Genomic DNA, 23,674 nt, shown 5'->3' on the forward strand with positions numbered 1-23,674 from the left:
AATAAAAAGCGACTTTTTCGTTCAATCGATACTCCTCGATTCCTCGAACGTATGAAGTACCCCTCCACGAGGAAAATTATGGGTGATGCACGTATAACATCATCGGAGGGTATATCCCTAGCAAACACCTTCTCGTGGGATCGTCCCCAGGTCTATTGTAGACAGTGTTCACAATAGTCCCCAGTGAGTATAAAAAATATTAATGACCTACATATTTTAGGAGATGGTAAATAATGAGACGTGGACTTCGTGCATCCAAGAAGTTTGACCTCATGGGCTCTATTTAATTTTTCGATTGTACCAAAAAACGAGGATTAGAATATTCGTAAAAATTAATTCGTGACAAATTAACACACTCCGAATGTGGCGAGTTTTTAAAAATAAAATCTAGAAACTATATACACAGTTAATTTTCGATGTCAAAATACACCAAAATTTCGTGTCAATGAATGATTACCATATTTGCAGATGTTTTGCTGAAAATTTCCTGAATAAATTTCCAAGTGCGTAATGTTGTCAGCACTAAAATGTAAGAAAATACGTGGGTAACTGTCTAGAATAGGTTCATCATGCGAAAACCTAGAATTAGCCTATTGGATATGTGTGTGGAGGGGGTGAGGGGGAGTCTGTGTAAATTTTAAGGGATGATACCATACCCGACCCATTCTCGCACTTTCGATTTCCTTTCAATATTGCTTCCTCGAGGTTTATGATTTTGGGGAAGGGAAACTAGTAATTTATCAGTACTTTCACCCCTCAAGTTCCTAAAATCGAACTTTAATATCGCACAAGAGTTGCACGGCTCGAGGTGATTTCCCCTTCAAATCAATAACCACAGAAATTTCCTCCATTCCCCGTCTAAACGAACTGAACTCATCTTTTTCCCGTGAATCGATATCCGCCAATTTTCCGAGCGCACGAAGCCCACCTCGTTGACGATGAAAATTGTGAGGAAAGCACACATAACATCGCCTTAACACCGGTGTAAGTGAGGATCGATGAGCTCCTGCAGTGTTATGGTCATGGAAGACAGCGAGGCCCAGCCGGGAGGACATGCACACACGCATGCGATTACCCACCCCTCCTCCAGTAATTACCAATTACCCCGCTAATTGGACTTGGAGTGCAATGACAACTCAATTGAATTTTGAAAAAGAATAATGAGACTGGCAGTAGCGAAATGGCTCGGTGAATCGATGATGAAGTTGTATTTTTCTGATAGTAATTCTTGCAGTTGCGCAGTTGGGTGAGGGGGTTGGGGGCTGACGTCGCGCCGAGAAGACAATTCCTCCCCTACCTTGCAACCCCCTTTTCCGGTACGGCCAGAACGTCGAAACGGTGTGCAGTAACCTCCACAACTTGGGGGATAATAGATCATTGGTGGTGGATGGGTGAAAAACATTGGATGCAGTTGGTTTAAAGGTGAGGAAGTGCCTCGCGAGTGCGAGGAGTTGCCTCGATGGATCGGCGACATCGGGAGACTGGATAATCATCTACATCGATGATACACCGCTTGTTATTTTATTTCAATCGAATAATCAATTGGGATTTTTTTTTGCCGCGGGGGGTGATTGTTTAATTATGATACACGTGTCGTCTGAAAACGCCCAGAGGTACGATCGTGTCAAGCGCAAGGGCGTTGCGTTTTTATCCGGTATTTTTAGAAGTAAGAAATTTGTTTTTGGCATGAAGATCGACGAGGAGGACGAGATGGACAGAGCACCGAGGGTTGAGGCTCCTGGTAAATATAAATATAAATTGTTGGTGAAATGTTGGCAGTGATTATTGAGGTGATTATGCTGGGGGGAGAGTTCATTTGGATGAATTGATAATGATGTTGTTCTAGCTGTTGTATCTACGAACTGTCGTCGCAATGTCGGAGGTCAAGTATCATCGGTGGATAGTGAGAATTCTGTATCAAGTAGAATTCCATCTAGTCTGAGTGTCGCAGCTGTCGATGTAGTGGTAGCTCCAGCGGTGTGTCAGCCCTCACCCTCGCATTCAATTCTCACCCTAACACCCGGCAGAACACGTAACATAGATCAGGATATGGAGGCGTTACGATTGAGCCGACAGGACAATCCATTTTTGCAGGCACGAACCACCGGTTTATTGTTATAACTGTATTGTTGGAGAATTTTCGAGGAAATTTATGGGATACTTTGGGATATTTTGGTTGGGAGAGGTTCTGGGGAGTTCCGGGGTTGAAAATTTAATATGTGAGGAGCATAGATGATGGGACCGTTAATTTGAATTAAATTATTTCTGGGGGGTGGATGGGAATCAGGAGAATTCAGGGGGTGTAGACCTGATTTTGTTTTTAGTGCAGAAATCAGTGATTTTTATACGTCATGGTTAACTCACTAAGTTTCCCTCTATTTATTCGAATTCAAGTCTAAAGTAAAGTATTAAACTAGTGGAAAGAAATTAAAAAGAATTTCATCACTAAAGACTGAAAATTATTTATAAAAATCAGAAGAATTCCATCACTATTTGCAAGAAATTCCATTTAATTTAATATTCAATAACGTTGAATATTTATTCTGTAAATAAAAATTCAGCTTCAAAATTAATCTTCTTGTTACGAAAAAAACGTTGAATTTCATCAAATTTTCAGCCAACAGTACAATTAATCAACAATACCCAAAAAAATTCCTCATTAATGAAATCATTGCGATTTTTTATTACTGACAAAACAGGTATTAGCTAGTCGTGAGAGTTTGGTCGAATCGATTGAGGAGTCAGAGTCGGATGATGCGATTTTAATGTCCCAGGTGAGTTAAATTGAATCGACGGATTGAAATTTGCATTTAATTGTTTGATTGCTATGAAGGAGTTGGGCGATACCGATCCGCTGACCCTGGCCCAAGTCCACGAACACCTTGTGCGCAGCCCACCACCCGCCTCGTGGCCCCACACACCGGCTTTTCCATTCAATAATACTCCCCCAATGACTTCCGTCACTAATGCCGATCCAATGGCACGCTACAAGTACTCCAACAGCAGTCCATCGAACAGTGGCTGCTGCAGGGATCGGTCTACCGATACCAGTGAATTATCGAGGAGTGAGCCATCCGGCGATCATAGAGGGGGTGACTATTATCTATCGATTATTTAATAATTCAGTTGTGAAGTTGGGGGAGTCGATGGAAATTAAAAGTTAATAGAATGCAAGTCGATTTTTCACTCCCTGATGAATGTTGAATGAGATCGATACGCGTACGAACGAATTTAATAGGAGGACCTAGAGCTCTCTAAAAAATTGTGGTGAATTTGATTAATTTTTATTCGTATTTTGTTTATGAGATCTTTTTACAAATTTTTTAATTAATGATTTTATTGCGGAAAATCTACACATGTTTTCCCTCATTTCATTCTGTCCAGATTTTTCCTTGTATTAAGGCAGAAGAATTTTCATTTTGATTCAAACCATTCCATTGAATTCGATGTGTTATTAACATATTTTGTTATGCTAATTCAATCCAACACTTTTGACCAAATATTTTTATAAGAAAATATCATTTTGTGATGATTTATGCGGCTAATTCAGTTCTGACTAATCATAAATGACTAATCCATCTAATGGAATTCCATATTATCGTTAATATGGTAAGATTCTTGAGACCTTTCCTTAAATTTTCGATCGTCTGATGAATAAATAAAATTTTTAAATATAACCTACCATCTCCGGATTTTGCAATAAAAAAATGATCTTCGGCTTTCGCCTGAAGTCTCTCCATATCGAGAAATACGATCATGAATGTAGTGGGAACAAATGTGAACACCATTCTTTTGTCACGAGAACCCCACGAAGATTTAAGTTCATAACTTATCTCGAACAGAAATCGACTGATATCGCTTCCCCTCGTTACCACTTAATTAATTCCATTTTCATCGATCCCCTGGTAATCGTCATTAATGTTTTCTCAGTTACAGATCGTCACACACATTCATTTTCCCTCCTGAACCCGACGCCCATTCGGACCCTCTCGGAAGTCCGGCGTCTGCACAGATCCGCTGACGATAGTGTTCAACTAATGTCATCGGAATAAATAAAAAAGGAAAAAAAAAAATTTTATAAATTTGAAAAGAATCAGAAGGACATAATGATATTAATTATATTCACACGGGTGTTCTCAAGATAGTTTACACGATGAAAAAAGTTGAAGAAGAATGATCTCAAGAAACGCGAAAATTTTGCTTGTCCATGAGATCATTTTCGGATGGAATTGCAGTTCGGAGTAATTGCGATTCATTCGGAAAAGCGTACATTTCGATACGAGTGTGTAAAATTGTGCATCAAGTGCCGAATGTCTCTCATTTGTCACAAACAAATTCTTCGCAATTGCAGAAAAAAATCTACACATATGGTAAGGGTAGTTTTACAATATCGATCAATTATTCATGTGTCTGCAATAATGTTTTATGGTGTAATTAGTCAACGCCACCCTTAAACCGGAAACTACTCCTGCATTTATCAAATTTTCAGACTATAATTCTGTTTCAACTTTTTTCCTTCGTGTGAACTTTTCAGGATTGATCAACATCATCTATCGATCCGTCTTTCGGATTCGAGAATGAAGAATACGACCGTGACTTTTTTAGATCTCACTTTGCAATATGTATGTAGGGCACAGCTGCTATTGAAATTACCTTATTATACGAGAATCCGACACTCCCCATGGTGAGGGAGTCAGCCCGTGAAGTATTTCCAAATCAATATTATATTTGTAAAGACGAGATAAATCGATGGGAGAAAAATTTACGAGTGAAATGTGTCATTTCATTCGGATTCTGCTTCGACTAACAGTTCCGTGTTTATATGATGTTACTAAAGTCATATTAAACTTTTCCACGTGGAAAGATGTGTAACTACTAGAATATGAATGAAAAAACCAATAGAAAAATTACCGAGATTCCCTAGACCATTCCATTGGATTTCTACTGAACTTTCTCTTAATTTTTAGCGAACTTTACCAGATTTTTTGATGAGAATTTTTTCTTTAGTAAAAAAAGATTAATTTTTTACGCAGTTTATTTCATTCAACTATTTTTTATAGGATGTTCGCGGCTCACATTCACCAAGTGAATTCTATTCATTCTATTTTTTTTCTTCTCATTACACAGAAAAAGATTGGAAATTGTGTGGCAACTTGGTGGTATCGGAAATATGTGAAAAAATGTGCATTAAAAAATCGAATTCTATTGATTTATTTAAAGTGATCCATTTCTCCGGAGCATTTGAATAGAGTCAACCAAAAACTATTCAGACATTCAATTAAAATCCAGTAGAATGTCCTGCTAAAATCATTAGATTTTTTTCTATTGAAATTTTTCATGCGTGAAATGATGAAAAAACGGTTTGAGTACATGAATGGCACCATTAGCAGGGTTTATACAGATGAATTACCAATGTAGTTGTTAAGCCATTAATTGATATGTAATAATATTGAACCAGAGTTTTTAAAAAATCATTATTGCCCAATTGACTTGGCCTTTGAGAATTGACAACTAGTTACATTAAGTAAAAATGATGGTTTATGTATATACGTTGATGGACAATTCAACACTCTAATTTAGCATTCGAATGATGGAGAAAGGAAATTAATCAAATGGAGATAGATGAAAATTTTTGATGGAATTATTCAGTTTATTTAGATGTATATTGGACTATACACTCTGTTGTTATTAGTCGGCCAAATTTTAACGAGTTGACGACACATAGGGCCTACGTTCTCGCTGTTATGGTAATATTGAGATCTTGAGCGAGTCGCACAAAGAGAAAATAAATTAATTTAGATGTGTAAAACGTTGAACACCCAAAATTGTTATTCCAGAGGCACTAAGCCGTAGGCCTTATTGAATCTCGTTGCAGCACTGTATTAAATATTGATCTTTTTGTTTTATATTCAATAAACTATATTTGTGTTCTTAAACAACGGACTGGATTTATTCAAATTTGTCGTTGTCATAAAATATTGTTCCTTGTATAAATTATAATATGAAATTTCACTGCGTGCCAATCATTGAACATTTAATTTATACTGAACTACAGTCTCGTGAAATTAGTCTGAAACCTAATTTATCATTTAAAAAACACATCTGAAAATATTGATCTATTTGCATTATATTATAAGACCCTGATTTTCGTTCTTAAAAACCAGTATACATTTATTGGAATTGTGCTCAAATAACGGACATAATACTTTATTTGTGACTCTCTAGACAATTTATCCTCTGACCTTTACACCTTTACTGAGGACATAAATATCGGGAGATGAAGGGTCAATTATATTTGGGAGCTCGTTAGTCAGACTGGTCCGATTTTCTCATCTGAACAATGATCTTGTGATGAGCTACCTATTTCCAATAAGCGCAATGCAGGAAGGATTATTTTAGTTTGACATATTCTTGGGATCATCACGGGCATGACAGTACAATTCAGCCTTCACTCCTCCTTGCGGTTTTCAGGGTCAGTCATTGTATCAACTCCATCAACCCGGAGCTCGAGTGTCAGTCATTGTATCAACTCCGGGTTGATGGAGTTGATACAATGACTGACACTCCAGCTAACAAATTAATATCACTCGAGATGGGAGGTTTCTCTAAAGTCTCTCCGTGTGTTGGTTTGTCACTCGATTAACAAGAACTGCCTGAGAATAAAGTTAATTGTTTAGGGAAACTAATAATCACAGGACACTGACAGTGTGTTGCTTAAGACTCTATTTGCTATTTTTTTTTAATAAGGCTTTTGGTTACAATGTATACAAAAACTTGAGACTTCACTCCAACTTCACTTCCAAAAATAAACTGAACTCTCTTTTGTGTTTTCCTCGTGAGAGAGTCCGAAGAAAGAGGAGGGAAATTGCAATACAACAATTATTTGGCGTTTCTCTGATTGGTGGGCCTAGAATCGTCGAACTCATTGGTGTGATTGATTGATGGTGGGAGTAGAAGGGGTGTGACTTGAAAACGACAGCAATTTGACATTTGTGAAGTCATAAATTTCTGGCCAGCTCCTTCTAAAAGTGTGGTCAGCATATGGGTGCTAGTAAATTGGGGAGTTTCCCACCATACCTGATGAGTTTGAAGGTTCCTGGTCTTCGCGCGATTTTAGGGTTGAAAAAAGGTGAAAAGCTGATGAGTTTTGGGGAACACGGTTTTTCGCAGATGTCCAGCAGCTTTGTCCAAACTATTAGATCGTGCTTCTCTTTGGAATTGCCGGATTAGATGAATAGAAAAAAGGATTAAAATCGCACTTATTCGCGTCCTCTTTCTTCTTTCACTCTCCAAAATACCTGGCAATTGAGAAATTCTCCTTTCTGAAGATAATAAATTATAATTAAAACCCAATTAGAGGAGAAACAAAAATATAGTCGTCGGAGACGAAACAGTCATGTTCAAGTAATTAAAGAGTGATGACTTTCACAAGGATTTCATCTTAGATATTTAAACATGCTTTATGAGAAATCAATCACTCCCGTCAATTAAATCGAATTAAGCTAAACGGAAATTAACAAAAATTTGCAGTGAGTATTTAATTAATTTAAATGTTTATTAGACTAGTTTACTGATGTCCGACACACAAATTGATTATCTCATGATTATATTAAATATCAATTTTTTAATTTAAATTCTGTCACTTATAGAAATCAGAGGATATTCATCAAATGCACGTACAACCTCACTGGCAACATGATTACGTAAAAATGTTCTAATAGTAATTCTCTAGACAGCCTCTTCACTCCGTGTGTTTTGTTTGAATTTTCCTTTTAAACGTTCACGAAGATCTACGTAAATCATATCATCATCAGATGAAAGCTCCTGTGCATCTCTATCATCCTTCACTGGACTTGGTTGAGCTTTCTCTTCTGATAGACAATCTAAAGGCCATCTGTCTGATTGCAGTGAGAGTAATGTCGGAAGTATCGTGTTGGATTGGCTGCATGTCTTCCGAATCACCATGGACATGTCAGCATAATCAACCTCTACATCACTAGCAAAATCCTCAGCTTTCAGTTCATCGTAAAGTTGTTTGATAGTTCCATCGAGCCTCGAATTAAAGTTCTCTGTGAGTTTCTCTGGACTCGGAAGATCAGGTATTTGTGACTGAACAATTTTCGTTGGTCTAGATTTCTGTCTGGATGATATAGATTTCCTCTCCTGGAAATAATCATCGATCCTTTTGTATGGACCGTCCATTTTGTTACCTTTGGTTTTCGGTTTCAGAGGCTGTTCAGGTTTTTTCTTCACTTCTGTCTTCTTTGCTGGTTTTTTTGCCGGCTTCTTCTTAGCAGCCTCGAGATCCTCGAATGCTTGGACCAACTTGTCATAAGATCTCATGACGTAGTTCACGCCTTCTGTTGTGTAGAGTAGCTCAGCGTCTTCGAGACACTTTTCGTTCATGTCAGGAAAAACGAGATGATAATTACTGTCTTGTGAGATTGTCCACTCGATTTGGAAACTGAGGACTGCTCTAGGCTTTTTCTTCTTCTTTATTTCTGCGGGGATGAGAATATCTGGATCACTTGGGCGTAGTTCGGGAGGAATATCCATGAAGTTAAGGATTTGCCATCTTGTAACGAGTGGGAGAACATGTTTGAAAGTGTAGGAGACATCCCAAATTAAATTATCCGCGAGAAACTCCTGAAAATATTTATAATTTCAGAAGGACTCCAAGATTTTTCTTTTGTCATAAAATTGATGTTAACATACTATTAGCGCAGGGCCGTTGGGACGCTTCCAATTATCAATGCTCGTTGGCATAGAACCCTTTCGTACGAGGAATTCATCTATGACTTCTTGGTTTGGGAAATCATCCACCAGGATACATTTTGATTTCACAGCTTGCTCTTCTCTGCAAGCAAAGATGTTATATCTCTTATTAGTGATGCCTACGAGCTATTGGAGCCATTATCTTGTACATTTTATATTAATTTTATAAAATTTCTTTTCTATCTATCCTTATTGTGCTCTACACTGAACACTTTGAAATTTACTCGTAATCTATCCGAAATATGAATTAGAGTTGAATTATTTCGTACTAATTGATAGAAATCAGAAAAATTCAAATAGAAATATTTTTCAAGTTTCAATGAATTGAAAATTTAAACATGTTAAGAACATGGAAGGAATCCTCCTCCTGATGCTCCGTAATTTGGAATTTTATCAAATTTGCAAAGTTAACACCCGTAAGTCGTATTTCCTTTTCTTTAAAATTATTAGTCACTAATTCGTGAAATATCCATTGTCTTCCAATAGTGTAAACTTCGGCTATCAAATTTGTGTCTATTGAATTAATGAACGAATAATATGGTTGATAAATGGAGATGGCGCTCACTTTGTTGGTGCTGGGCTCTTGTCGTACCTCCAACTCTTCATCCTGAAATGAAATAAAAGAGGCTTTTTACCAAAAATTAAGGAAGTTCCTCTAGCCATATAAACGAAGATTTGTACCTTCTGAGTACTTCGGAGTCCTGGAAGTGACTGAAAAATTTCAATGCAGTTGTTTTTCCAACTAGGTTAACTCCAGGTGTATAGTCGCACCCACAGAGCAGTGCCAGGGCAACAAGTTTATTCCGACCTATTTTGTACATAGTTTCAATTTTCTCTATTGAGTATTCTTCTGCAGTATTTCCAGTCCCAGATTTCCCAGTTATCGTAAAATTTCTGTATATTTTTCTTGCTCCATACAAAAAACAATCACCATCCTGAGTAATACAGCCGTCCACGAGCTGGAAAAGGAACGAATCATGAGGAGATAATCACCACATTGATGATATGATCATTGGAATTGACTGATCAAGAGCGAATTTATGACAAAAAGTAAATTCATTTCATCTGTAGTCCTCGGAATCTGAAATGCCTTTAAACCTTTAAACATCTTGTCCTTTATACTGCCCTTTTAAAAGGTCTTGTAAATTAAAAACAGTCGGTTTACCCCATCTGCGTTTAGATATGCACACATTGCTTCAGCTTCTCCATGTGCTCGTACACACGTCAACCCCATGAGTTTCAACATCTTCTCGCAGGCCCTGAGAATTCTGTTCAATCCTTGACGTGCACATCGTGAATTTTTAACTTCAGCATCTTTACTCTTTCCCTCTCTCATATTCAGTCTTTCTCCTATGGCTTTTTTCTTTAAGTCAGGTGGTTTTCCTTCCAAAACAAACACAGGAATTGTTCCCTGAAGGAGAAGGGCTTTCGTTCTGTAGAATAAATTTCTGAAAAAAAATATGAAATTTACTTCATTAAAAAATCCAATTTAATGTGAAAATATTTGTGCTTTGCCATCATGAACATCACAAGGATCACCAGGGCCCGTCTGAGTGTTGTCAATACCGAGGAAACTCCACAACCTTCCAAGAATTCTTGTCGGATTGCTCTCAAAAAATTTGAGTCAGTAACGTAAAAATCGAAAAAGAAACCGCGCTTCTCGGCGATCAAACGAAAATCCTAACCTCAAAAAATGTTTATACTTACCTCAGGTATATGTTCATGTGCACCGCATTGACAACCTTTAGACACTGGCTGTCTACCGTCCATCCTGCCAAATCAATGGCAATGGTCTTGCCTCTCAACGTGTCAAGATTAATAGTATCAGAAGAGCTCTGGATGATACTCCACAACTCTTTAACCCCCATCGCGTCCTCTTGTTGTCAAACTGAAGCTAAAGAAGACCGCAATGTACTTAGCTGGCTAAGGGTTGCAAAAAGAAAAACTAACAAATGTACATGATTGTAAATCTTTTGTACATCATTGTACATGTATTGATTTTGTTCGTAGCTTTATGGATAATTAATAATCATCATTTTAAGTTTGTCTATGATGTGACATTATGGGGGTGCATCAAATTTTTTATTTACATGTTGGGGATTTCATTCTATAATATTTTCTTTAAATGAAATAGTCGAATCAATATTTTTCAAATTTACTATTAAAAGTAACTCTAAGTGAATTTCTTATGACTATTTAATACAACAAGATCAGCAAAATCAGACTTTCGCCTGGTTCATACTTGGAATGTTCCTATAAGAATACTTGGGTTCAGATCCTCAACCTGAGTCTGATGTCCTTGGAGCCGCTACTCTTGATGGATCTGTTTCGGAGCCTGCTGGTCATACTGAAGATCGCCCAGAAGATACGGAGGAAATTCCCATTATAATCATCCCAGATACTTCTCCAGAGAAAGATTCAGTTACTTGGGGCCTGCATGAAACATAATCCCTCCCTATCGAAATATTTTTGTTCATTTCCGGAAATCGTGCCCAATCAAGTCCCTGGTGACGTCGTGAATTACAAACAATTATTGATGTCCTGAAAGAATAAGTTTAATGGGTTGCGAATTGGTACGCTATGTGTAGCGGATATAATAGGGAACTTGCATGCGGTCCGGATTCGAGAAATAAATGTATTAATAAATAGTTTAAGGCCTATGGAATACTCTCCAATGAAAAATGCATTCTAAATCATTGCAGTTTTTTTTACAATCAATCGAAAAATGCATAATTTTGAACCACGTTTTAACGCTCGTGACGTCATCAGGCGGTAACTCCGGGTTATTATTGCAGCCGCTAGATGGCAGCACTAATGTTTTTCTAAACGTCAGCCGGTGTCAACAAACAGTAGAGGTTATATTGTTGAATATAAATAAATAGCAGTTTTAACGTGAAGTTAATTTCTTTGGTGCTGTCAAAAATGAGACCGACAATGGAAGCGAATTTTCATAAAGCGTCTTCTCAGAATCTACCAAAAGTGGACGTTGAAATGCTCGCAGTTCTTTTAATATTAGAACTACCACGGGGGTGAAATTGACTTGTTTGACATTTCTTATAATTATTACTCATTTCAAGCACATTTTGTTTCTCAAAATTCGATACGAATTTTTCTAAGACATACAAATAATCAATTCTGGAAAACAGTTTTCTTTTTTTTTAATATAATACTAATAATATATATTTTCTTTGGTGTTACATTTCAGTTTTACACCTCCTCCTTTCTTACTCCATTATTACACTATATAATCTCTCTTTTTAAAATTATAATAGTAATAATAATAATAATACTCATAATAATAATGTTGTTATCCTCTGATTCTTTGGGATGGGATGGTTTCTATTATACCATCGTACCGTACCATGTTTCGATCCTATACCCTGTTAACACATTATAATAACATACTATCTTCGCGAGTTCTGCCCGCGGTCCCCCTCGCCACAGTTAGTTCTTAATTAAAAAAATTTCAGTCTTCCCCTTTCCTCCTAGTACTCACTCCTATATTTTTCTTGTAGGATCAGTATTTTTTCGATTTCGACCAACTTTGTGCACCATGCCCCAGTCGGGTTGTTCCTCAAGATGTCCACCAGCGCTTCCAGTCTGTTTTCGCCCTCTTTTTCTTTCCCCCAGTTCTTCCACCAAATGCAACTTTCCTCTCCCATTCTCCCCTGGATACTTTCACAGATCGTTACATGTTCTAGTGTTTCCATTTCCTTTCTACAAGCTCTGCATCTTTGGTCTTTGAATCCTTTCTTCCCTTCTCTCGTTACATTGCCGCACCTCCGTCTTGCCCACTCTGTATTTGCCATGCCTTTAGTTTTTTGTCTCTCCAATAGCTTTGTAATTCTGTGTCTCCTTTAATCTCCCGATACTATTTGCAGAAGCTCTCTTTTTTTTTATTATTATGTTGTGTTATGTCAAAATTAAACGAAATGACATAGCTATTTAATAGTTTAACTGGAATTTCCCAAATATAAAAACCAACCCACTGGATAGGGATTAAAATAGAAAACAAATTGTCGAGGATTTTAATTTAATTGACTCCGAAGAGTCTATATTTTAAAAGTAAAACACACAGAAATATTTTAACAAATAACTTACAAGGGACGTGTCTCTGCTTCGCTTCAGACTGGTTTCCTACACAATTTAATTAAACACTATTTCCACTTACTTGGTAGGTTACAAAAGAATACAGTTTATCCGCGATATATATATACAGGGTGTCCCAGAATTGCACGTCCAAACTTTAAACTTAAGTTGGGGGTGAAATTCTGGATCGAAAAGTCCTGAGCGACTTTTTGATCAGATGCACCCTCTTCAAGTTATTGAGGGTTGAAGTTGGACGAATCAGGGCCGTGGAATACCCAGTCGCACGTCGGTGAGAAAAACATGCGAGTGTAGTGGTGTCCCCACCATACCGTACTACTCCCCTGCAGCGGCAGAAAGAGATGACTGATGGCGGAGGGCAAGAGGAAGGGGAGGGGAAATAAAAAAAATGAACACCCGCCCGCTACATAATAGTAGATTATGACATGAGGACGATAGGTGGAGGATTGTGAGAAGTGTGAAGTTTGCAGCACGAGGCGTGACAAGTCGCAGTCGAGGTGAGCCGGAGGCTTCGCCCCCCCCCCCCAGGGAAAAACAGAAATAGACTTAATTAAAAAAAAATTATTCTTTGGAAAAATACATAAACAAGATAAATTAAAGAAAACGAACCTTAATCGAAATACTAAAAGATTAATAATGCTTTAATATTATAAAATTTTATAAAATTAAATTGATACAAATTATAAAATGTTTTTTGGTGAATAAATTTTGCAATCGTATGATTTCTTCTTTCGATGAACACAACCATGGACAATAGAACCTAAGCAAAACGTTAAGATTCGTTTTCTTTAGTTGATATTGTTTATGTATTTTTCTAAAGAATAATTTTTTTTTAATTAAGTCTATTTCTGTTTTTCCCTGGGGGGGGGGGGGGCGAAGCCTCTGGCTCACCTCGACTGCGACTTGTCACGCCTCGTGCTGCAAACTTCACACTTCTCACAATCCTCCACCTATCGTCCTCATGTCATAATCTACTATTATGTAGCGGGCGGGTGTTCATTTTTTTTATTTCCCCTCCCCTTCCTCTTGCCCTCCGCCATCAGTCATCTCTTTCTGCCGCTGCAGGGGAGTAGTACGGTATGGTGGGGACACCACTACACTCGCATGTTTTTCTCACCGACGTGCGACTGGGTATTCCACGGCCCTGATTCGTCCAACTTCAACCCTCAATAACTTGAAGAGGGTGCATCTGATCAAAAAGTCGCTCAGGACTTTTCGATCCAGAATTTCACCCCCAACTTAAGTTTAAAGTTTGGACGTGCAATTCTGGGACACCCTGTATATATATATATATATAAACGAATTTATTGTAATTTTAGAAAAGAGAAAAGTCTCAAAAGAATTGAATAATATAAAATTGAAATAGAAGTCACGAAAGACTTATAAATGTCACGAAAGACAAAAACAGAAATAGTCTCGGAGGACTGAAAGAAAATACTAACTTGAAAATTAGTTAAACGAAACGGAGGAATACACACTGAGGAACAAAATGATACGCAAAATAGTTTTGTTCATTCCCTGAGGGTGTGTCCTCAGAGGCATGGAAGGAATAATTCAGGGGACCAATGATTGATGACCTTGGGCCCAAATTTTGCCTTCCCTACTCTATAGTCTCAATGTGTCAGGGTTAACTCCAACCCCTGTACATTGAAGTGTCGAGAGTGTGGGCGGGCTGCCCCTCTCTCGACCGCAAATGAGAATTGTTTCGGGAGGTACCATTTTCTTCCTCCACAATTCTCTTTAAGATAAATAATAATTGGATAGGTTAAATATTAACAATTTAAAATTAGCAATTTAAAATTAACAATTTAAAATAAAAACTATTTAAGATAAAAAGAAATGTTGAATAATTTTTCGATTCGGTTTATAATAAGATTAGTAACTCAGGTTTTATAAAATCTTCTTTCGAATTATTTTTCAATTCGAGATAAGTTAGGATTGTCCTAACAACGAGTTTTTTATATTGTCATGATCGTAGAAAAAATTGTAATTATTCTATATCAAAATTATTAAGTTGAAAGAATATTTTTCTAAACATTTTAAAATTGTCAAGAGGGATGTATGACTTCTCGTTACGAAGAGAACTCATAGAACCTCCATAAAATTTGTAATGGGACGGAAACTCGAATTCGGTTTTACAAGAGTCTGGGCCTTAACAGCAAACAGACCCCACGGTAAAATAAGTAATAAACAGAAAGGGCTTAAGTTCCCTTAATGCATTTGTCCCATTTGACACGGGAAGTTTAAATTTTAAAATGAGGGAAATAAACTGGGCATGCACTCAAGATGCCTTCAGCATGACAGACTTAACTTTATTACTTTTTACGACGGATTTTCCGAAGAAAAATCCGTCTGGAAAATTTTCTCTAGTATTTATTATTTGGGCTGGCCTTTGGGTCTTCCCAATAAATGAACCCTATTTAATAGAATTTCTACCCTCAATTACTTAGAAGGAATTTAAAGAATTTATTTCGACGGATGTAACAGTTGTAAAAAAGTATGCAGTATACCTACATATACCGAGATGGGTCATTTCAACCCCGCACGGAACAAGGTTTTCGGTGCTGTTCTATTGTAACGTGGAAATAAAACTAATAACTAAAAGAACTTCCCTAGTTGGCACTATAAGACAAAACAAGAGAGAACTACCTAAACTTGCAACATCAAAAAAGGATCACATGTCTCGCTTCTCGACAGTACTTCATAAAACAGATGTACTCTGACCATCTATAAGATAACCAAATAAAAAAGTATTACTGCATAGTTCAAAACATAAGTCAGTGAAAATTGAAAAAGATGAAAAACGTTTACCTGAAACGATTACATTTTATAACAATATCAAATTTGGCGTAGATGTACGGATCAAATGGCTCGGAAATATACTGTGAAAGCTGGATCCCGAAGATGGCCATTACAAATGTTTTACAATATTTTAGATCTTGCCGGAATAAATGCATGGATATTATATAAGGAAAGAACAGGAGAAAATATTTCAAGAAAAGAAATTCCCGTTATCCGAAAAACTTGCAATTGACTACAAAGAGCTAACCGGTAGATCTACAGATCAAGTAGAAGGAATATCATCATCTATATCGTCACAAAATCAGACACATATTTCGATGAAACGTAAACGGTGTTAAATAGCACATTGTACTAATAATAAAACGAATAAAATTTATGGTACATGCCATAAACGAGCCTGTGGTAAATGATCTTCTAAAATATCTGTAACTTGCCAAAAATTTTCTTCAACTTTTATCCATAATTATTTAAAAAATTACTGCTATTATATTACTATTATTAAAAGATTATATTTAAGGTTTGTTCAGAAAATTACCAAATATATAAAAACGTAAAAATTGCTGTCTTTTTTTATATATCTTTTAGTAACTTAAGAAACAGGTCATTTTGACCCATCCGGTAGAAGTAGGTATACGTCAATCGTCGGTAGTTCTAGTGTTAAAATCAAATTTGTATCAGAGTGCGGAAAACGGAGGTGTCAAAGCCGGCAGGCACGTTTCGAGGATTAAATAACTCATTGCTAAAAATACTAAAAATGTAATTATACGTTCAAATAATCAATTCATTTTAATTTTAATTTACTTCAGAGCAACTCGCCCCACTTATGGAGATGCGGCAGTCGGTTGGGTTCAGGTACATCGTGATTCAGGGTTATGCACTATTAAAGCACGAGTATGTCCGGAACACAAAATTCGCGATACAGAATAATACAACGAGAAATTGAGGAAGATAAACAAAATCATCTTGTTGAATTTTTCAAACCTAGGGCCAGTTGGGAAAAAATCTCACTCCATCATTTAGCCTCGAGTTATTCTGGAAATCGTCTTGACATCGATGAATTTTTTAACTATTGTCAGAACAGTTATACATATGAAGACTGTGCGGCAGTTGCTAATCGCACGAAAGATCAGAGTGAATCCCCGATTTGGTATGAGATGAGATATGGCCCGAATCACAGCCTCAATTCTGTACGAGACCTGTCGTTGTCGTACAACAGAAGGAGCGCTCTTCAGAAAAATCATAGGAGGAAAAATGATCGAGACTGATGCAATGGCGAGGGGGAGAGAATTGGAAGCAGATGTCATCAAGATTGTAGAAAAGTTAATCGGAGAGAAAGGATCAAAATCTGGCTTATTATTATCGCCTATGTACCCATGGTTTGGAGCATCACCCGATGGTGTAACAAAAACTGCTGTCATTGAAGTCAAGTGCCCGATGAAAGTCGATACTGTCTACAATTATTATTCCAACAACACCGTAAATCCTAAATTTCGAGCACAAATGCAGTTGAAAATGTTTTTTGCAGGGAAACAGAAAGCGAAATTTTGCATCGCTGATCCACGTTTTCCCATAATAAAACGTATAACTATCATCGAGGAAGAGTTGGACCCTCATTTGACCAACACGTTAATTCAGCAGGCCTCAGCATTTTGGGAATCAGCCATTCTGCCAGCTTTGATGGACTCAACATAACCCGGAAGAATTAAAAAATTTATTGTTGTATGGGAATAAAATCAATAATGGTTGAAAATTGAAACTATAATGCATTAATTTATTAAAAATACATCGGTATACATATCTCAATGAGTCTAAATTTTTGTAATCAACATGTTATTATTTTGCTTTGTAAGTTTACGAATGCAGCGGCCACCTGTACTATATCCTCCATCAGATGGATTAAGTTGTGATCGACCGTAACATGTGGTTGCAACATTTTAAATTCTCTCAGGCGTCTGATCACTCTCTCTACGTGGATTCTTACACTGGCAATTTCTGTCGTTTTTAAGACTTCCTCTTTGGTAGGTTTCACATCTGTTTGGACCGAAGAAGGTCGCAGAAGTTTACAGTTTTTTTTTTGGTGTAACTAGGATTCGATTTGTTTAAATCCTCTATCTGCGAGAATAGATGACCCAGAAGGGAGAACCGATAAATATCCAGAATTTTTGACAATTTTTATGTCCCTGGAGTGACCGCCAAATCCACAGGAGATGAAATTAATCAATTCATCAGGAGTTATGGATATCAGATATTTACAAAAATTACACTTCTTATAGTCTGACCATGTTGCAGCCTGGTGTACTACATGAGTTAAATGTTTTATTTGAATTTCGAAACAATTTTTATGTCAAAATTAAACGAAATGACATGATTATTTAATGGTTTAACTTGAAAATTCCCAAATAAAAAAAAAAAAGGCCCACTGGATAAGCCCACTGGATGAAAAATCTCATTCCAAATTTCTACAGGACGTCTATCGTCACTGTGAAATTCATATTGAATATATTGAACTGTGACATCAATTAATAACAGATGCTCACATCATAGTACATCGGGAAGACGACGGATTGAGCATATGGTAAAGTAGCTGATCTTCTATCGGGCTCAGCTGAGGAATAGAAAAAAAGCATTAATATTCCTGTTGCACGACTCGCGACAAATTTATGCAATAATGTCTCACCAGTTTCCAAGTCATTGCGAGCAACTACTGTACGTTGTTCTGGAATGTCGACAATATTTTTTTCCTCAGCCTTCAGTTCCTCCCGTTCCAAAATGGGTTTTGATTCATCACCTAGGGAGAAGCACAACTCAACATCCATTGCAATTATAATAAATTTAACGTCTTCCATTCCACAATTATCAGGCAATGAATTTAGCGCATTGTTTGAATCATTCCTGAACCAATCAGTTTTAATCCATATTAAAGAACTTCTCCTTTAATAATTCTTTGGCTTGTGTGAGTGTTTACTTACCTCGACAATCTCCGCGAGCTCTGACGCCTCGGCCTCTCTGAATTTACTGATCTGGAACGTCTTTTCGATGATTCCTTTTTACCTGAAGAATGAAAAGCTGAAAGTTCATTAGAAATATCGTTATTGATATGAGGTGAATTACAATCCACAATGTTTGATAATTTTACCTGTTTTAGGTTCATGACGCAGAATTGTTCGTCGTTCCGGAGCCTCATCTGTACTGCATTCGCTTATTTTCAGTTCTTCGCGATCAAAAATTGGCTTTGATCCCTCTTCTAGTGAAAGATGAAGGCCAACAACATTAAAAAATAGTTAATTTTAATTCTTCCATGATGTTGACCACTCAACACATACATCCAATCCGCCGTACGGCGAATGAAGGACGGCGGCCGTTCTGCATCGTCATAAGACGTTCCAGATCAGTAAATTCAGAGAGGCCGAGGCGTCAGAGCTCGCGGAGATTGTCGAGGTAAGTAAACACTCACACAAGCCAAAGAATTATTAAAGGAGAAGTTCTTTAATATGGATTAAAACTGATTGGTTCAGGAATGATTCAAACAATGCGCTAAATTCATTGCCTGATAATTGTGGAATGGAAGACGTTAAATTTATTATAATTGCAATGGATGTTGAGTTGTGCTTCTCCCTAGGTGATGAATCAAAACCCATTTTGGAACGGGAGGAACTGAAGGCTGAGGAAAAAAATATTGTCGACATTCCAGAACAACGTACAGTAGTTGCTCGCAATGACTTGGAAACTGGTGAGACATTATTGCATAAATTTGTCGCGAGTCGTGCAACAGGAATATTAATGCTTTTTTTCTATTCCTCAGCTGAGCCCGATAGAAGATCAGCTACTTTACCATATGCTCAATCCGTCGTCTTCCCGATGTACTATGATGTGAGCATCTGTTATTAATTGATGTCACAGTTCAATATATTCAATATGAATTTCACAGTGACGATAGACGTCCTGTAGAAATTTGGAATGAGATTTTTCATCCAGTGGGCTTATCCAGTGGGCCTTTTTTTTTTTTATTTGGGAATTTTCAAGTTAAACCATTAAATAATCATGTCATTTCGTTTAATTTTGACATAAAAATTGTTTCGAAATTCAAATAAAACATTTAACTCATGTAGTACACCAGGCTGCAACATGGTCAGACTATAAGAAGTGTAATTTTTGTAAATATCTGATATCCATAACTCCTGATGAATTGATTAATTTCATCTCCTGTGGATTTGGCGGTCACTCCAGGGACATAAAAATTGTCAAAAATTCTGGATATTTATCGGTTCTCCCTTCTGGGTCATCTATTCTCGCAGATAGAGGATTTAAACAAATCGAATCCTAGTTACACCAAAAAAAAAACTGTAAACTTCTGCGACCTTCTTCGGTCCAAACAGATGTGAAACCTACCAAAGAGGAAGTCTTAAAAACGACAGAAATTGCCAGTGTAAGAATCCACGTAGAGAGAGTGATCAGACGCCTGAGAGAATTTAAAATGTTGCAACCACATGTTACGGTCGATCACAACTTAATCCATCTGATGGAGGATATAGTACAGGTGGCCGCTGCATTCGTAAACTTACAAAGCAAAATAATAACATGTTGATTACAAAAATTTAGACTCATTGAGATATGTATACCGATGTATTTTTAATAAATTAATGCATTATAGTTTCAATTTTCAACCATTATTGATTTTATTCCCATACAACAATAAATTTTTTAATTCTTCCGGGTTATGTTGAGTCCATCAAAGCTGGCAGAATGGCTGATTCCCAAAATGCTGAGGCCTGCTGAATTAACGTGTTGGTCAAATGAGGGTCCAACTCTTCCTCGATGATAGTTATACGTTTTATTATGGGAAAACGTGGATCAGCGATGCAAAATTTCGCTTTCTGTTTCCCTGCAAAAAACATTTTCAACTGCATTTGTGCTCGAAATTTAGGATTTACGGTGTTGTTGGAATAATAATTGTAGACAGTATCGACTTTCATCGGGCACTTGACTTCAATGACAGCAGTTTTTGTTACACCATCGGGTGATGCTCCAAACCATGGGTACATAGGCGATAATAATAAGCCAGATTTTGATCCTTTCTCTCCGATTAACTTTTCTACAATCTTGATGACATCTGCTTCCAATTCTCTCCCCCTCGCCATTGCATCAGTCTCGATCATTTTTCCTCCTATGATTTTTCTGAAGAGCGCTCCTTCTGTTGTACGACAACGACAGGTCTCGTACAGAATTGAGGCTGTGATTCGGGCCATATCTCATCTCATACCAAATCGGGGATTCACTCTGATCTTTCGTGCGATTAGCAACTGCCGCACAGTCTTCATATGTATAACTGTTCTGACAATAGTTAAAAAATTCATCGATGTCAAGACGATTTCCAGAATAACTCGAGGCTAAATGATGGAGTGAGATTTTTTCCCAACTGGCCCTAGGTTTGAAAAATTCAACAAGATGATTTTGTTTATCTTCCTCAATTTCTCGTTGTATTATTCTGTATCGCGAATTTTGTGTTCCGGACATACTCGTGCTTTAATAGTGCATAACCCTGAATCACGATGTACCTGAACCCAACCGACTGCCGCATCTCCATAAGTGGGGCGAGTTGCTCTGAAGTAAATTAAAATTAAAATGAATTGATTATTTGAACGTATAATTACATTTTTAGTATTTTTAGCAATGAGTTATTTAATCCTCGAAACGTGCCTGCCGGCTTTGACACCTCCGTTTTCCGCACTCTGATACAAATTTGATTTTAACACTAGAACTACCGACGATTGACGTATACCTACTTCTACCGGATGGGTCAAAATGACCTGTTTCTTAAGTTACTAAAAGATATATAAAAAAAGACAGCAATTTTTACGTTTTTATATATTTGGTAATTTTCTGAACAAACCTTAAATATAATCTTTTAATAATAGTAATATAATAGCAGTAATTTTTTAAATAATTATGGATAAAAGTTGAAGAAAATTTTTGGCAAGTTACAGATATTTTAGAAGATCATTTACCACAGGTTCGTTTATGGCATGTACCATAAATTTTATTCGTTTTATTATTAGTACAATGTGCTATTTAACACCGTTTACGTTTCATCGAAATATGTGTCTGATTTTGTGACGATATAGATGATGATATTCCTTCTACTTGATCTGTAGATCTACCGGTTAGCTCTTTGTAGTCAATTGCAAGTTTTTCGGATAACGGGAATTTCTTTTCTTGAAATATTTTCTCCTGTTCTTTCCTTATATAATATCCATGCATTTATTCCGGCAAGATCTAAAATATTGTAAAACATTTGTAATGGCCATCTTCGGGATCCAGCTTTCACAGTATATTTCCGAGCCATTTGATCCGTACATCTACGCCAAATTTGATATTGTTATAAAATGTAATCGTTTCAGGTAAACGTTTTTCATCTTTTTCAATTTTCACTGACTTATGTTTTGAACTATGCAGTAATACTTTTTTATTTGGTTATCTTATAGATGGTCAGAGTACATCTGTTTTATGAAGTACTGTCGAGAAGCGAGACATGTTATCCTTTTTTGATGTTGCAAGTTTAGGTAGTTCTCTCTTGTTTTGTCTTATAGTGCCAACTAGGGAAGTTCTTTTAGTTATTAGTTTTATTTCCACGTTACAATAGAACAGCACCGAAAACCTTGTTCCGTGCGGGGTTGAAATGACCCATCTCGGTATATGTAGGAATACTGCATACTTTTTTACAACATAATAATAAAAAAAAGAGAGCTTCTGCAAATCTATCGGGAGATTAAAGGAGACACAGAATTACAAAGCTATTGGAGATACAAAAAACTAAAGGCATGGCAAAAGACAGAGTGGGCAAGATGGAGGTGCGGCAATGTAACGAGAGAAGAGAAGAAAGGATTGAAAGACCAAAGATGCAGAGCTTGTAGAAAGGAAATGGAAACACTAGAACATGTAACGATCTGTGAAAGTATCCAGGGGAGAATGGGAGAGGAAAGTTGCATTTGGTGGAAGAACTGGGGGAAAGAAAAAGAGGGCGAAAACAGACTGGAAGCGCTGGTGGACATCTTGAGGAACAACCCGACTGGGGCATGGTGCACAAGGTTGGTCGAAATCGAGAAAATACTGATCCAACAAGAAAAATATAGGAGTGAGTGCTAGGAGGAAAGGGGAAGACTGAAATTTTTAAAATTAAGAACTAACTGGGGTAGGGGGACCGCGGGCAGGACTCGCGAAGATAGTATGTTATTATAATGTGTTAACAGGGTATAGGATCGAAACATGGTACGGTACGATGGTATAATAGAAACCATCCCGTCCCAAAGAATCAGAGGATAACAACATTATTATTATGAGTATTATTATTATTACTATTATAATTTTAAAAAGAGAGATTATATAGTGTAATAATGGATTAAGAAAGGAGGAGGTGTAAAACTGAAATGTAACACCAAAGAAAATATATATTATTAGTATTATAATAAAAAAAAAGAAAACTGTTTTCCAGAATTGATTATTTGTATGTCTTAGAAGAATTCGTATAAAATTTTGAGAAACAAAATGTGCTTGAAATGAGTTATAATTATAAGAAATGTCAAACAAATCAATTTCACCCCCGTGGTAGTTTTAATATTAAAAGAACTGCGAGCATTTCAACGTCCACTTTTGGTAGATTCTGGGAAGACGCTTTATCAAAATTCGCTTCCATTGTCGGTCTCATTTTTGACAGCACCAAAGAAATTAACTTCACGTTAACACTGCTATTTATTTATATTCAACAATATAACCTCTACTGTTTGTTGACACCGGCTGACGTTTAGAAAAACATTAGTGCTGCCATCTAGCGGCTGCAATAACAACCCGGAGTTACCGCCTGATGACGTCACGAGCGTTAAAACGTGGTTCAAAATTATGCAATTTTCGATTGATTGTTAAAAATAAACTGCAATGAATTAGAATGCATTTTTCATTGGAGAGTATTCCATAGGCCTTAAACTATTTATTAATA

The 23,674-nt window shown here is 36.8% G+C and overlaps 2 protein-coding genes and 4 long non-coding RNA genes across 10 annotated transcripts; 3 read left to right on the forward strand and 3 right to left on the reverse strand.

Moving 5' to 3' along the window:
- Window positions 1-1,069: 1,069 nt before the first annotated feature.
- On the forward strand, window positions 1,070-5,939 carry LOC135165253 (uncharacterized). 2 transcript variants are annotated; one of them, XM_064126378.1, is made up of 5 exons: window positions 1,070-1,741; window positions 1,847-2,094; window positions 2,700-2,774; window positions 2,834-3,092; window positions 3,937-5,939. In XM_064126378.1, exons 1-5 carry the CDS (start codon window positions 1,582-1,584, stop codon window positions 4,050-4,052), a joined length of 858 nt encoding a protein of 285 aa, XP_063982448.1. In that variant the 5' UTR covers window positions 1,070-1,581; the 3' UTR covers window positions 4,053-5,939. The 2 variants fall into 2 exon arrangements, with proteins under 2 accessions (XP_063982448.1, XP_063982438.1); XM_064126368.1 differs by having other exon boundaries at window positions 1,109-1,741; window positions 3,931-5,939.
- A 1,597-nt stretch (window positions 5,940-7,536) lies between these two features.
- On the reverse strand, window positions 7,537-10,669 carry Gen (XPG-like endonuclease). Its single transcript, XM_064126333.1, has 6 exons — window positions 10,483-10,669; window positions 9,941-10,223; window positions 9,457-9,734; window positions 9,341-9,382; window positions 8,716-8,857; window positions 7,537-8,646 (listed from the first exon to the last, which is right to left on the reverse strand). Exons 1-6 carry the CDS (start codon window positions 10,641-10,643, stop codon window positions 7,729-7,731), a joined length of 1,824 nt encoding a protein of 607 aa, XP_063982403.1. The 5' UTR covers window positions 10,644-10,669; the 3' UTR covers window positions 7,537-7,728.
- Window positions 10,670-11,613: 944 nt separating this feature from the next.
- Window positions 11,614-18,128, forward strand: LOC135165291 (uncharacterized). Of its 2 annotated transcripts, none has more exons than XR_010299481.1 (2): window positions 11,614-11,804; window positions 16,491-18,128. It is a non-coding gene; the product is annotated as an uncharacterized LOC135165291 (long non-coding RNA). The 2 variants fall into 2 exon arrangements; XR_010299480.1 differs by lacking the exon at window positions 11,614-11,804 and adding an exon at window positions 14,602-16,394.
- On the reverse strand, window positions 17,435-19,037 carry LOC135165260 (uncharacterized). 3 transcript variants are annotated; one of them, XR_010299470.1, is made up of 4 exons: window positions 18,821-19,033; window positions 18,654-18,750; window positions 18,362-18,472; window positions 17,435-18,289 (listed from the first exon to the last, which is right to left on the reverse strand). It is a non-coding gene; the product is annotated as an uncharacterized LOC135165260 (long non-coding RNA). The 3 variants fall into 3 exon arrangements; XR_010299474.1 differs by having other exon boundaries at window positions 18,362-18,735; window positions 18,821-19,037; XR_010299469.1 differs by having other exon boundaries at window positions 18,362-18,750; window positions 18,821-19,035.
- Window positions 19,038-19,090: 53 nt separating this feature from the next.
- Window positions 19,091-20,341, forward strand: LOC135165270 (uncharacterized). The gene is made up of 2 exons (XR_010299475.1): window positions 19,091-19,414; window positions 19,487-20,341. It is a non-coding gene; the product is annotated as an uncharacterized LOC135165270 (long non-coding RNA).
- LOC135165288 (uncharacterized) lies at window positions 19,648-23,525 on the reverse strand. Its single transcript, XR_010299479.1, has 2 exons — window positions 23,280-23,525; window positions 19,648-22,439 (listed from the first exon to the last, which is right to left on the reverse strand). It is a non-coding gene; the product is annotated as an uncharacterized LOC135165288 (long non-coding RNA).
- Window positions 23,526-23,674: the final 149 nt, after the last annotated feature.

The sequence above is a fragment of the Diachasmimorpha longicaudata genome, chromosome 1, assembly GCF_034640455.1.
Source record: "Diachasmimorpha longicaudata isolate KC_UGA_2023 chromosome 1, iyDiaLong2, whole genome shotgun sequence".
Classification (NCBI taxonomy): Eukaryota; Metazoa; Arthropoda; class Insecta; order Hymenoptera; family Braconidae; genus Diachasmimorpha; species Diachasmimorpha longicaudata.

What these genes read in the sequence shown, in the direction of transcription:
- LOC135165253 (XM_064126368.1), top strand. Translation starts at nt 1,582, where the DNA reads ATGATACACGTGTCGTCTGAAAACGCCCAGAGGTACGATCGTGTCAAG. An exon ending in ATGCGATTTTAATGTCCCAG is followed by an intron (nt 2,775 to 2,833) that starts GTGAGTTAAATT and finishes ATTGCTATGAAG; the next exon opens with GAGTTGGGCGATACCGATCC. An exon ending in ATCCGGCGATCATAGAGGGG is followed by an intron (nt 3,093 to 3,930) that starts GTGACTATTATC and finishes ATGTTTTCTCAG; the next exon opens with TTACAGATCGTCACACACAT.
- Gen (XM_064126333.1), bottom strand. Translation starts at nt 10,643, where the DNA reads ATGGGGGTTAAAGAGTTGTGGAGTATCATCCAGAGCTCTTCTGATACT. An exon ending in CATATCTAAACGCAGATGGG is followed by an intron (nt 9,735 to 9,940) that starts GTAAACCGACTG and finishes TTCCTTTTCCAG; the next exon opens with CTCGTGGACGGCTGTATTAC. An exon ending in AAGAGCCCAGCACCAACAAA is followed by an intron (nt 8,858 to 9,340) that starts GTGAGCGCCATC and finishes CTTTGCTTGCAG; the next exon opens with AGAAGAGCAAGCTGTGAAAT.